Source organism: Aegilops tauschii, chromosome 7 (genome assembly GCF_002575655.3).
Source record: "Aegilops tauschii subsp. strangulata cultivar AL8/78 chromosome 7, Aet v6.0, whole genome shotgun sequence".
In the NCBI taxonomy this organism is placed as follows: domain Eukaryota; kingdom Viridiplantae; phylum Streptophyta; class Magnoliopsida; order Poales; family Poaceae; genus Aegilops; species Aegilops tauschii.
The window spans coordinates 561,777,638-561,792,203 of record NC_053041.3 but is presented as its reverse complement, the minus strand read 5'-3'; the positions used below and the strand labels follow the sequence as shown (position 1 = coordinate 561,792,203).

At 47.5% G+C, this 14,566-nt stretch overlaps 1 protein-coding gene across 4 annotated transcripts; it reads right to left on the bottom strand.

Moving 5' to 3' along the window:
- Positions 1-7,682: 7,682 nt before the first annotated feature.
- LOC109752331 (putative clathrin assembly protein At1g03050) lies at positions 7,683-14,011 on the bottom strand. Of its 4 annotated transcripts, none has more exons than XM_073505180.1 (3): positions 13,265-14,011; positions 8,462-11,190; positions 7,683-8,353 (listed from the first exon to the last, which is right to left on the bottom strand). In XM_073505180.1, the coding sequence occupies exons 2-3, from the start codon at positions 9,045-9,047 to the stop codon at positions 8,148-8,150; spliced, it is 792 nt and encodes a 263-aa protein (XP_073361281.1). In that variant the 5' UTR covers positions 9,048-11,190; positions 13,265-14,011; the 3' UTR covers positions 7,683-8,147. The 4 variants fall into 4 exon arrangements, with proteins under 4 accessions (XP_073361281.1, XP_073361283.1, XP_073361282.1 ...); XM_073505182.1 differs by having other exon boundaries at positions 8,462-9,423; positions 13,265-14,007; XM_073505181.1 differs by having other exon boundaries at positions 8,462-9,125; positions 13,265-14,005.
- Positions 14,012-14,566: the final 555 nt, after the last annotated feature.

Below are 14,566 nucleotides of genomic sequence, written 5' to 3'. Positions count from 1 at the left end.
CGGAGAAATGTGTCTTCATAGGATACCCAAAGGAGACAGTTGGTTACACCTTCTATCACAGATCCGAAGGCAAGTTATTCGTTGCTAAGAATGGATCCTTTCTAGAGAAGGAGTTTCTCTCGAAAGAAGTGAGTGGGAGGAAAGTAGAACTTGATGAGGTAACTGTACCTGCTCACTTATTGGAAAGTAGTTCATCACAGAAATCTGTTCCTGTGACTACTACACCAACTAATGAGGAAGCTAATGATGATGATCATGTAACTTCAGATCAAGTTACTACCGAACCTCGTAGGTAAACCAGAGTGAGATCCGCACCCGAGTGGTACGGTAATCCTGTTCTGGAGGTCATGTTACTTGACCATGACGAACCTACGAACTATGAGGAAGCGATGATGGCCCAGATTCCGCAAAAATGGATTGAGGCCATGAAATCTGAGATGGGATCCATGTATGAGAACAAAGTGTGGACTTTGGTTGACTTGCCCGATGATCGGCAAGCCATAGAAAATAAATGGATCTTCAAGAGGAAGACGGACACTGATAGTAGTGTTACTATCTACAAAGCTAGACTTGTCAAAAAATTTTCTTTTCAAGGTGTTGACTACGATGAGATTTTATCACTCGTAGCGATGCTTAAGTCTGCCCGAATCATGTTAGCAAATTGCCGCATTTTATGAAATTTGGCAAATGGATGTCAAAACTACATTCCTTAATGGATTTCTTGAAGAAGTGTTGTATATGATGCAACCAGAAGGTTTTGTCGATCCTAAAGGTGCTAACAAAATGTGCAAGCTCCAGCGATCCATCTATGGACTGGTGCAAGCATCTCGGAGTTGGAATATACGCTTTGATGAGTTGATCAAAGCATATAGTTTTATACAGACTTGCGGTGAAGCCTGTACTTACAAGAAAGTGAGTGGGAGCACTACAACATTTCTGATAAATATATGTGAAATGACATATTGTTGATCGGAAATAATGTAGAATTTTCTTGAAAGCATAAAGGAGTATTTGAAAGGAGTTTTTCAAACAAAGACCTCGGTGAAGCTGCTTACATATTGAGCATCAAGATCTATGGAGATAGATCAAGACGCTTGATAAGTTTTTTCAATGAGTACATACCTTGACAAGATTTTGAAATAGATCAAAATGAAACAGTCAAAGAAAGAGTTCTTGCCTGTGTTACAAGGTGTGAAATTGAGTAAGACTCAAAGCCCGACCACGGCAGAAGATAGAAAGAGAATGAAAGTCATTCCCTATGCCTCAGCCATAGGTTCTATAAAGTATGCCATGCTATGTACCAGATCTATTGTATACCCTACCACTGAGTTTGGCAAGGGAGTACAATAGTGATCTAGGAGTAGATCACTGGACAACGGTCAAAATTATCCTGAGTGGAATAAGGATATGTTTCGGTTCGTCGTAAAGGGTTACGTCGATGCAAGTTTTGACACTGATCCAGATGACTCTAAGTCTCAATCTGGATACATATTGAAAGTGGGAGCTATTAGCTAGAGTAGCTCCGTGCAGAGCATTGTAGACATAGAAATTTGCAAAATACTTACGGATCTGAATGTGACAGACCCGTTGACTAAAATTATCTCACCAGCAAAACATGATCACACCTTAGTACTCTTTGGGTGTTAATCACATAGCAATGTGAACTAGATTACTGACTCTAGTAAACCCTTTGGGTGTTGGTCACATATCGATGTGAACTATGGGTGTTAACCACATAAAGATGTGAACTCTTGATGTTAAATCACATGGCGATGTGAACTAGATTATTGACTCTAGTGCAAGTGGGAGACTGGAGGAAATATGCCCTAGAGGCAATAATAAAGTTATTATTTATTTCCTTATTTCATGATAAATGTTTATTATTCATGCTAGAATTGTATTAACCGAAAACATAATACATGCGTGAATACATAGACAAACATAATGTCACTAGTATGCCTCTACTTGACTAGCTCGTTAATCAAAGATGGTTAAGTTTCCTAACCATAGATATGAGTTGTCATTTGATTAACATGATCACATCATTAGGAGAATGATGTGATTGACTTGACCCATTCCGTTAGCTTAGCACTTGATCGTTTAGTATGTTGCTATTGCTTTCTTCATGACTTATACATGTTCCTATGACTATGAGATTATGCAACTCCCGTTTACCGGAGGAACACTTTGTGTGCTACCAAATATCACAACGTAACTGGGTGATTATAAAGGTGCTCAACAGGTGTCGCTCAAGGTACTTGTTGAGTTGGCGTATTTCGAGATTAGGATTTGTCACTCCGATTGTCGGAGAGGTATCTCTGGGCCCTCTCGGTAATGCACATCACTATAAGCCTTGCAAGCAATGTGACTAATGAGTTAGTTGCGGGATGATGCATTACGGAACGAGTAAAGAGACTTGCTGGTAACGAGATTGAACTAGGTATTGAGATACCGACGATCGAATCTCGGGCAAGTAACATACCGATGACAAAGGGAACAAAGTATGTTGTTATGCGGTTTGACCGATAAAGATCTTCGTAGAATATATGGGAGCCAATATGAGCATCCAGGTTCCGCTATTGGTTATTGACCGGAGACGTGTCTCGGTCATGTCTACATAGTTCTCGAACCCGTAGGGTCCGCACGCTTAACGTTCGGTGACGATTTGTATTATGAGTTTATGTTATTTCATGTACCGAAGGTAGTTTGGAGTCCCGGATGAGATCGGGGACATGACGAGGAGTCTCGAAATGGTCGAGACGTAAAGATCGATATATTGGACGACTATATTCGGACATCGGAAAGGTTCCGAGTGGTTCGGGTATTTTTCGGAGTACCGGGGAGTTACAGGAATACAGGGGAAGAAGTATATGGGCCTTATTGGGCTTTAGGGGAGAGAGAGAGGCAGGCCGCGCGCCCCCCAATGACTAGTCCGAATTGGACTAGGGGGAGGGGCGGCGCCCCCTCCTTCCTTCTCTTCCCTCTTCCTCTTCCTTGTCTCCTACTCCTACTACTTGGAAGGGGAGGAATCCTACTCCCGGTGGGAGTAGGACTCCTCCAGGGCGCGCCATAGGGGCCGGCCCTCTCCCCCTCCTCCACTCCTTTATATACGTGGTCAGGGGGCACCCCATAGACACACAAGTTGATCTGTTGATCTATTCCAGCCATGTGCGGTGCCCCCCTCCACCATATTCCACCTCGGTCATATCGTAGCGGTGCTTAGGCGAAGCCCTGCATCGGTAGCGTCATCATCACCGTCACCACGCCGTCGTGCTGACGGAACTCTCCCGTGAAGCTCTGCTGGATCGGAGTGTACGGGATGTCATCGAGCTGAACGTGCTGAACTCGGAGGTGCCGTACGTTCGGTACTTGGATCGGTCGGATCGTGAAGATGTACGACTACATCAACCGCGTTGTGCTAACGCTTCCGCTTTCGGTCTACGAGGGTACGTGGACATACTCTCCCCTCTCGTTACTATGCATCACCATGATCCTGTGTGTGCATAGGATTTTTTTTGAAATTACTACATTCCCCAACACCACACCATGTTCAAACATCTCATTAATCGTCACGGCCAGGATACCATGTGGCCGGGTGGGCCCATGGATAAGACCGGTATGTGTTGTTAGAATATACCGGACGATTAGCACCCCAGGAGCGCGGGAATACTTCGCGCCCACGGGCCAATTGTGTGGAGACTTTAACGGTGTACAACTCGGATTGAATTATCATGAAACCTGTCAGGACCGAGGTGCTGAGAGGCATTTGAGGATACAACTCGGATTGAATTCTTATTGAAGGCCGGTTCAGGGGCTACTAACGGTGTCCCGGCTAGGAGGCCTCTCACCATGATGATTCTCGGCCTGGTGGGCCGGCTCATGGTGATTACAAGGAAGATCCCGAAGACTTTATGTGTTCTCCAAGACAACGGATATGTGAGCAACACTGGCTCCTCATATGTAGCCGACTAGGATCCTATAAACCCTAGGACCCCCCTGCCTATATAAACCGAGGGGCCATGCTCATAAAAACATATCACAATCTCTTGATAGATACATGTACACTGTACTACACCCCAACGCAATAAACACAACAAGACGTATGGTATTATCTTCTGGGAGAGCATGAACCTAGATAAAATAATGTGTCCTTGTTACCATCGCTCCTTGATGCCTAGCTTAGGATCTCTACCTCAAGATATGTCGGATTTATCTCTGTCAAGCGGTGACTGCCCCAGCGGCACACCGATTTGGCGACATGATGTGCGCTTAGCGCCTTGCGACGCGTTTTGCTAGCGCTTAGCGCTGCTCCGGCCCCAACAACTCTGAACCTGCGTTTTCCAGTGTGGCTTGTTGGCACCTCTGCCGGCGCGACTCCGGCCCCGCCGATCTAGTGTCTGTGCTCCTGCCAATTCACCTGACTTGTCGGTGTACTGACTACTATGGTCCCGACAGCTTGGATATGTGTTCCTCTAGCTCCTTGCTCGCTAGTATCACTGGAAGTTGTGTTACTTCCCCTGCGTCGGTTCTCTCTACCTCGCCGCCTCCCTGACCATGTACACTTCTACGCCTTGCTTGGTGTCAGTCCCAACGCTCATATATCTGGGGCGCCCAGGGCCACCCTCCGGCGGTAGGTGTAGCCCCACCACCCTGCTTCCCGTCGTAGCGGTTCCGACCAGTGGTGGACTCCTCATCTCCGGTTCTGCACCTGGCGGATTTGGGATTGCTCAGGCTCTGCCCAAGGAGAAATATTTTCTCGGCTTGCCGGTACTCGCAGCGGCGACACCAGCGGGTATCGTTTTCCTTTCTTGGAGGCGCTGCCATGGCTTCCTCATGCACCCCGCTTCGAGCTTAGGGGAAACCCTAGGTCCAGTTCTCCGGATCGGATCATGTAGGTGTTATCTTCCTCGCTCCTGGCGTCCTTAATATTGGTTTTGGTGATGTTGGACTTCATGCTGGTTCGGCTAGACCCTCTATATCGGGGTTCCGTGGGTTTAGGTTGCTGTATCCACTGTTTGGGTAACTTGTTCACGTCTTCTTGCGTTTATGTCATATGTTGTATCCTTTTTTTACTCATTTCATTCCCTTCTATATCAACAAAAGATACACAAACAAGGTTTGCGTATTCACGGTAAAAAAAAAAAATCATGTGTCCCCTCCGTACTCATCTCAACTCTCTTGGTAGCTTTGGTGACGGCAAGATTCCAAGCAAAGCACACAGGTGTCTCAACAGGTGCAGTCGGTGCTCCATCAAAAAGACCTGCAGAGCAGAGTGCCACGCGGACCAGAAGCAACAGAGGCACGGCTGGCTGGCTGCGCGCTAGCTGTGCGCGGCGTGGTGCAGACCGCAGAGACAGAGAGCGGCCGAGATAGGCTCATACGGCCGGTGGCGTTGGGGTTTTCCGGGCCGGTGGCGCCATACTGCCAGACGGCCAGACGACGGGCGCATGCACGCGCGCTTGCTTGCACACCGGCCCATGTCGTCGAGTTTGCCATAGGAACTTCCCAAACATAGAACCGGCCATGCATGGTGATGGACTGATGGCTTTTTTTTTTTGTGTGCAGGAAGGGAACTTTTCATTGATCAACTATGATGATTACATTCAGATTCGACAATGCTAGCTATCTCCCTAGGGAAATTCCGGAGCCAGCATGCCGTGCGCTGTTGCGAGCGACCCATACAAGCTAGGGTGTGGCTCGCCAGATTTGCGTGCCTGCTGATCTTAGCTAGACTAATGTTCCTTTCTTGAGCCAGAACTCTTCTGATCTCATTAACGCGGTACGCATACCTCGACCGGTCTTTATCTTTCGACTGCACCATCTTTAACAGCTCGCCACAATCCGTTTCAACAAGCAGCGGCAGGTTAGTCCAGTGTAGAGCAAGTTGTAGTCCTTCATCCAGCGCCGCCATCTCGGCTTCCAAGGGATCACCATGGACTGATGGCTTGTTGCCTCCATAGCTCGTTGTCTTTGATGTCGTAGGCAGTCATTAGCCCTCTGATCGAGATGGATGAGGAGGACAGGCGCCCATAGCACCTCCAGACTGGCTGCGAGCCAGGGCAATATAAGGCGGAGAAAAATTCACTGTAAGTCACTAAACTTGAGCCGGTTGACAGTTTAGTACCACTACTTCAAAATACCCGAACTACGGTCCACGTACTTGCGCACAGGATTCACTTTGGTCCATTTATACGTTTTTGTGTACGTATTTGCTGACTTGGCCGAGTCAGCGGCCGCCAGCTCGCTTTGACCGCCACCTGGTCGTGCCTAGGGTGAATACTAGACCATCGGGGGGGGGGGGGGGGGGAGGGCTTGCAAAAACGCCAGTACCATTAAACCAGCCCCACCTGGTCGGACCGCACCAGTTCACTGTCTCCCTCTCCTCCCGCACCCGCTCGAACCCAGGACCTGTGGTATGAGAAAGGTAAACGGTTGTAATCGGCACGCCGACCGAACTTTCGGCCGGACGCGCCGCTCTCCTCGCGCACAGGCACAAGTGCCGCACGCACACCACGCGTCCATGGGTCCCACGCACTCACGTCCTTTTCCCCAGCAACCCCACATCCTTATCCCCAACAACCGCTCATCCACACAAACCTCATCCACTCATCCTCTCGCTCGGGTCTCACCTGCCTCGCCTCTGCCTCTTGCTCGCGCTGCCGCATCCTTGCTCCGGCGAACCCCACCACCAGCCACGCAGGGAGCTGCAACCGGAGAACAGGGGAGCTGTAACCGGCCACTCCGGGAGCTGCAACCGGCGGGCAGAGGAGCTACAAGCCGGGAACCAAACCGCCGACCGTCGTGCTGGAAACAGCACGCAAGGGTGCTGCAACCGGCAGATCAAAGAGCTACAACTGCAGTTAGTTTTTGCTGGGACCGGTGAGAAATTTCGCTGCATCCATTGACGGTGAGCCTTTCTTTGCTGGAACCGGCTTTCTTTTTAGCTGGAACCATGTTTTTGTTTTGCTGGAATCTTGTCATGCTTGCTAGTAGCTTGCTGCTCCGGCGAGAACACACATCTGCTCGCCACGGGCGACGATCTGCACGATCCACTCCGCTCGCAGGAGAGGGCAACCACCATCAGAAGATGCTGCAACCTCGGCGCGGCGGAGCTACAAGCGTAGGCCCGGAAGCTGCAACCAGCCAGACAAATAATGGAACCGGCGACGGCCGTGCTGCGACGGCGACAGCGGCGGTCCACCATTGCTGGAACCAGCTACTTTTTTTGCTGGAACCACCATTAAGTTTTGCTGGAACAGCTTTTTTTGTTGCTACAATCAACTAGTGTGTTTTGCTGCTGAGTTTTTTTTTGCTGGAACCAGCATTTGTGATTGCTGGAACAGCCTTTTTGTTTGCTACAATCGTATTCCTCAGATTTGTACTGCTGAGATTATTTTTGTTGGAAACGTTATCAATTTTTGCTACCATTGTAATCTTGTTTTGCTGGAACCAGCATTTTTTCCAAGGATCCAACTAGATGGTGACACGGGTAGCATTTTCTTTTGTTGCGAGCGTCGACGGCGAGCATCAACGGCGAGCACGACAGCAACTGTCGACAACGAGGGCAAACGAGGGGAGGGCGGACACGGGCAGTGCGACGCGGTAGCGAGGTGCGGCTGCCATGTGCTCGTGTTTTTCTTTTTCTCAGATCTCATGCGGTGAGGAGGAAAGGGATGGGCAGGGGAAGGATAAGGATTGGACGGCTGATAGGGGCAGAATCGTACGGCTCGCGGGTGACCGGCCCAAATTTGGGCCGGCGCGCCGGCGCCTATCATCGCCCCGCACGGTTTATCACGGTTCTCGACGAACAAGTTCGCGGGCGACCTCCCCGCCGACATCGGCCGTCTCGGGGAGAACCTCACGTACCTGGCCCTGAACAGCAATGGCCGGTGATGCCAGGTGCCTCTCGCGCTGTCCAAGCTCAAGAACCTGACGTACGGTCCTCGCTCTGGAACCTCACCAAGATGCAGAAGCTCCGCGACCTCTGGCTCCGGGCTGGACCGCTCCGGCGACGACGGCGGCAGCCTCTGCTGCGACATGGCGCCGCGCCTGCCACAGATGAACTCGTCCATGAGCTCTAGCCTCTTTTGCGTGATGACCCCCACCTCCGGCACGTCGGACTGGCGGGAGACGTAGGCATCCTTGCACTACGTGTAGAAAGAGTCGAGCTCGTCGATCTGCTTGGCGAGGCTGCAGAAGACTCCGTGCACGCGCTCACAGTCCGCGGTCTCCATGTCCAGTAACTGCTCGATGAGCGCGGCCATGACCTCCGTGAGCTCGCGGTACAGTTGCACGCTCTCCTTCACCAGCGGGTACAGAGACACCGTCACCACCCAGTTCGTCTTCGCCGCGCCTGAGACGTGTCGTTCCATGTCAGTGGACGCTTGGCGAAGGCGTGATCCCAATCCCACACGAGAATGTGAGCAAACAGTTGCGTGCACGCACAGATGGACTCACCTACCGGTCAGCAAGAGATGAATCGTTCGAGGAGATGTTGCAGTTGCTGGATCTTGCCGAGGAGCTGCTCTAGCACCATCTTGCTCGTCGGCGTCTCCCTCGGCGGATCGCCACCGCCTTGGCGGCGTCGGCGTCTGCCGCCGCATCCTCCCTTCTACTCCCATTATCGCCGATGTAGCTGAAGCGGTTTCCTGGAGACATGTAAAGCTCGTCGCAGAGCAGCTTGCAGCGGTTGGGGCCATCGTCGAGGTAAGCGGCCTAGGAGCGGACATGTAGAGCACGCGCGTGCCCCGCCGTGCGGCGTAGAATAGCTCCTGCTCACCGTCAGCGAGGAGGCGATGCACGATCACCAGCATCTTGAGCGCCATGTCCAAGCTCGCGAGAGCGCGGCCACGCCAGCCCGCCCCCGCCGGTGAAGCAGCTGCAGTGCGGGGACGACGCCGTGCTCTGCTCACCGCGAAGAAGCCGCTGCCACCGAGGGGTCGGCTGCTGTAGCTCGTCACGGAGGCGGGGCCCCTGCTACAGAACCTGCTCGTGGCCGGGACACTCCCGCGCTGGTGCAACCCGCCGCCGGTGCACACTTCCGACATTAGTGCGCGATACAAGATTTCTGCTCAGAATTGACGAATGTCTTCAGTTTGAACAACGCAACTAGATTGCATTGCTGGCTGTCGAATAACAATGCAACACACGCATCAGCAAAGTCATCGTTCAGAAAAACTGCCACTACATGCACTTCAGTCAGAATTCCAGGATTCAGAACACAGGTTTTCTTGGACCCCGATATCGCGCGGACGTTCGGTGAGAGGAGGAGCCAGATCGAACGTATTGTTCGGTCAGGAGACGGGAGCTCCCGAACGATTCCGTTCGGTACGATCTCCCTTCCTCCCGAACGACCTGCTCCCTCCCTCCAGCCGTCCCTCCCTCCAGCGGGCCAGGACAATGGTACCAGCCCAACATCATTGCCTTCAAGAATTAAAAAACAAAAAAATACAATATTCTAGGCCCAAAACTGCTTCTGTGCCAACAAATAGAGAAAACATAAAAAAGCCTAAAAAATTCACTAGACCAAAGAAAAACACTCACTGGAAAAAATCTAGGAACAAAAAGTTGCCATGCTCTAATGAAAAAAACTACTATATAATCATGAAAAAAGGGTATATTGCAGAAATTTACATGATTTGCCATGATGTTCATACACACTTCATTAAAATTGAGTGTGAAAAGTTTGCCATGATATAATGAAAAAACAAAAAAGCACAAAAAATGGACATATAGGATAGAACAAAAAATATTTGTACAGAAATTACTATTGGATATGTATAAAATAGTTTTGAGCAATGACATGTCGATGGATCAAAAATTATTAGCTTTGCCATCGTTCAATACACAAATGTAAAAAGCAGAAAAACTTGCCATGGCAAATTAAACAAAAATTTGCCATGTGAATAGAAGTATTTTTGACATGGAAAAAATGGAGTAAATTTTGCCATGGCAAAAAAGGATTAAATGTTGCCATGGAAAATAAATTAAAAATTGCCATGAGAACACAAGTATATTAACCATGCCACGTAGTAAAATTTTCTATGTTCCGGAAAATGTAATTTGCCATCATATTTAAATAAAAATTGCCATGCTCTTTAAAATAAATTTGCCATGAAAAAAAGTAATATTTACCATGTCATTAAAAATAAGCCATGGCAAAAATGATTAAATTTTGCCATGGCAAAAATGGAGCATTTCTATTTTTGCCATGGAAATAAATTAAAAATTGCCATGGCTACATATTAAAATTTGTCATGTTCTGAAAATGCAAATTTGCCATCATATTTAAAATTAAATTGCCATGCTTTATACAATAAAATTTCCATGTAAAAAATTAAAGTAAAAATTTCCCATATCATTAAAAGTAAAGTTGCCATGGCAAGAAAATCGTAGAAAAATCCCACTTTTGGCTGTGAATAAAAGTATTGTTGCCATGCCCCGTGACTACAATTCCCGTGCCGCGTTAATACATATGCCAAAAACATCTTAAGTTTTCCATGGCAAGTTCGCCATGTTTTTGAAACATGTTAAGTTGCCATGTTTTTGAACATGTTAAAGTTGCCATGACAAGTTTGCCATGTTTTTAGATAAAAAGTGCCATGCCAAATCACATAAATGTTGTCATATAGAGCAAAAAATGGCGTTGTTTGTGAACAAGGACATAGATGAAAATTGCCATGAACTTTGCAAAATTTGCCAAGGCAAACAAACATTGCATCTTTGCTATGGCAAAACTTAAAAAATCTGCTGTATAAAAAATTTAGTTGTTGTCGTGGGCAAAAAATAACTTCGCTTGCCATGGCAAAACATGTGTAGTTGCCGTGGGCAAAAAATACCTTCACTTGCCATGGCAAAACATGTATAGTTGCCGTGCAAAACTTAGATTTTTAGTTGCCATACTTCAAAAACTATGCAATAAAGAAGAACTCTATTTGTTGCCATGGCAAAAAAAAAAGAACTTGTTGCCATGGCATAAAAGAGCATCTTCGATACGCAAAGAGCTGAAATTGCCATGATATACATACTTATAGAAATTGCCATGCTACTGTCAAAATGGGTATATGGCAAATTTCAGTAGCATGTCCCATGCTAAAGGAAATTGACTTCTTTTGTTTCATATCAGTTTAGCATTTTTGCTTCAGATCAGTTTCAGTAGCAGGTTCCATCAGTTCAGCATTTTTGCCACACCTATAAACAGAACAAAAAGGCTAGTCCTCACACAATTCACACTCAGGAGGGGCAAAACAAAAGGTTCAAATTTACATGCATTTTCATAGTTGAACTTGTACAAAAAAAAAAAGAGGTAAATACACCAGTGGTGTTTGAACTTGCCATGAATGTGCACTTTAGTGCCTGAACTTGCAAAATACATTGAACTAGTTCCATAACTTGGCATGGACGTGCATATACGGTTCAAATGGTGTTTGTATACGTCTGTGAAGCTAAGGAGGCGGGCCAGCATGCCATGGGGCCCGCTGTCAGTGACAAGGGTGTGTGGCCTGTTTTTTTTTGGAAAAAACCCTGAAACTATTTTCTTACCATAAGGCCCTCAGGGAGAAATCGATAAATTATAAAATAAAAACTAGAGTATAATTATAAGATAAAAAAATAAAACTGGTGTGCTGGATCGAACAAGCGACGTACCAGTCAGAGTGCATGCGGCTAGCCACTCGACAACTTTAATGATTCATAACCTTTATAAACATTTGGCCGAACAAAATAAATAAAGAGAATTTAATAATCCAGCAAAAACACCATGGGATCTGTGACCCAAATATCGGACCAAAGCTTATAGGAATGGATGCCACTCCAACCATTGAGTTGTCATGTATCAAAAGTACAAGTACTCTTTATGACTGTATAACAAACATAATTTCAAAATAATTAAAAAAATCTTCATGTCACTTTAAAAATAATTCACGTGTTATTTTAAAACATATTCATAAAATTGAAAACATTTATGAATGACTAAAATGTTTATATGATTCAAGTATTATTCATGTGAGGATCCGTAGTCTAATGGCGCACTGGGCTTGTATTTTTTTAGAAAACACACAAACTTATATACTCGCTCCGTCCCAAAATAGGTGTTTGAAGCTTAGCATAACTTTGTACTAGAGTTAGTATAAAGTTCAGACACTTATTTTGGGACGGAGGGAGTACTATATAAACTTATTAAAACAACACAGTTTTTTTAAAGCATGAACACGTTGATATACTACATAAATAGTTTGTTAAAAATGTGAAATTTTAAAATTATGTGAGAATTTTTTTAAATATATGAACATTTATAAAATTACTTTTATTTTTTATTAAAATGCGAACATTTTTTCACATTATAAATTATATTCTTAATTTTTAATTTTATTATGTGTATTTCTGTTAAATTACTGCATAGGTATTTTATGAAATGATATGAACTTTTTAACGTAATTTGTTTTAAATATATGTATATTTTTTGTAACGTGATAATAATTTAAGTAATTTTTAGAAAAATGAAATGAAAAAGAACAAACCCGTTGAAAACTGAGCCACACTGTGGTCCATTTTAGCCACACGGCATCGTTATGTTATAAACCTAAATTTATCATTTTACCATTCGATGTCGCCAGTTGGAGTGGAATGTGCGACCATATAGCCCCCGGTTGCAGGTTCAACCAATGACAGTGTATTGTTGGAATAATTTTTTTAATTTATGTTGTTCAGCTTTATGTTTATAAAGTGTATGAATCCATTCTTGACACTAAATTTGAATGGGTCGATTGGCTAACCATGCACACCTGCGCGTGTGGTTCAAACCCCGGACCAGTTTTATTTATTAATAGATTAATAAATTTTTTTAATTTATCAATTTCTCTTTGAGGGCCTTTTGTAAGAAAAAAATATTCTAGAGGGTTTTCTGCAAAAAACCAGGCCACATGCCTTGTCTCTTACATCCTGGCGTGCCTCGTCAGCGTCATGGACGTATAAAAACAAGATTTGAACCGTATATGCACGTCCATGCCAAGTTGTGGAACCAGTTCAATGTATTTTGCAAGTTTAGGCACTAAAGTGCACATTCGTGACAAGTTCAAGCACCAGTGTTGTATTTACCTAAAAAAAACAAGCTAGTTCAAACAGGAAAAGTGCCACTCCCTGCGCTGCATGTTCTGCACGTACCCAACGGCCATCATACATTGTTGAATCAGACGAAACCAATGAGTGACGAAGCAGGAGGAGGAAAACATGGTAGCGAGCAGCAGGGAAGAGGAAGAAGACGCACCAGGCAGACCCAGGGGTTGAACTTGTACAGAGCGAGCTCGGCGATGAGGGGCACGGCTGCGGCTGGGCCGCCACCTCCCTGCAGAGGTAGTGCACGACGAGCTCGTCGTTCGTGAGGTGGAAGCGGAAGCCATCAGTTTCAGTAGCATGTTGAGCTCGCTGCTCCCCTTCCCCTCCGCGAGGTCGCCTCCGTCTTCCTCGCGGGCCTTCCGTAACCTCCCTTCCTCGGCTCCGCAACACTCGCCGCCCTGGCTGCCATGACCTCATCTTCTTCACCTCCTGCCACCGTGTGCTGCCGGTGACCCACGATGCCGTGAACCGCCACGACCTCGTCTCCCCCGTGCTCTCCGCCAATCTCGCCTCCCTCCCGACGTCGCACACCATCGAGGCTTCCTGCTCCGCCTCATCCCACTCTGCTCCGCCGAGGCATGGCCGCCCACTCCCTCTCCACCTTCTGCCTCGCCATGCCGCCCACCGAGCGCGCCCTCTCTACTCGCTCCTCCACCTCCGAGCGAGGCCGCGGCGCGCGTGGCGACACCTCCACCGCCCGTGCGTCACCGGATAAGAAAACGAGCTTGCGGGGGGTGGCCTCCATGCCCGGCGGCGAGGGGCGCCGGTCGAAACTCTCGAGGATTCGAGATGTGACTGAGAGTGGGAGGAGTGGATATGGTTGTCGGGGGAGTGGGTCGCGTGTTGTGGGTGGGGCGACTGGGCTGCGTTGTCGTTCGGAGCGTTCTCCCTCGATCCCGAATGGTCAAGTGTGTATGACGTGGCTGGCTATACGCTTCAAGATTCGTTCGTCTTATCGAATGGCTTTGGACGCGTTCGGACGCAGCTCCTAAAAATCAGACGTTCGGAAGTTATTGATTCCCGTTTTCTTCTAAGGTTCACAGCTTCACACAGTAGATTTCACCTTCCAAAGTACGTAGTAGGAAACTAAATCGATGGACGGAACGGAAAAGCAAACTAAATCGATGGATGAACCGACGATCATGGCTGGGGAGCGAAGAGTTGATGTGGCAGGAGGCAGGCACTCAGTCGAGCACCTTGAGGGCGTCGTACTAGGGTGCCGAGATGGCGTCGACCATGATGCGCAAGGGGTGGGCACGCCGTCGGCCTCCAGGAAGAGGTGCACCAGGTTCTTCGACTAGCCGCTCACCAGCGCCAAGCCGGCCTGTGCGGCCACCACCGGCGATGCCACCTTGGACGTGCCCACGTTCTAGAACACGACCTCTAGCGCGGCGAACCCCTCGGCTGCGAAGCGTTTGCGGATCACGTCGTGCTCTGACACCCACGCCTCGCC

Excerpts from the sequence above, each read along its gene's own strand:
- LOC109752331 (XM_073505179.1), bottom strand. The coding sequence starts at position 13,412 with ATGCTACTGAAACTGATGGCTTCCGCTTCCACCTCACGAACGACGAGC. Across the intron at positions 9,068-13,264 it reads TCAACCCCTGGGTCTGCCTG|AAATCTTGTATCGCGCACTA; the intron begins GTGCGTCTTCTT and ends AATTCTGAGCAG. Across the intron at positions 8,354-8,461 it reads GATTCATCTCTTGCTGACCG|GCGCGGCGAAGACGAACTGG; the intron begins GTAGGTGAGTCC and ends GACACGTCTCAG.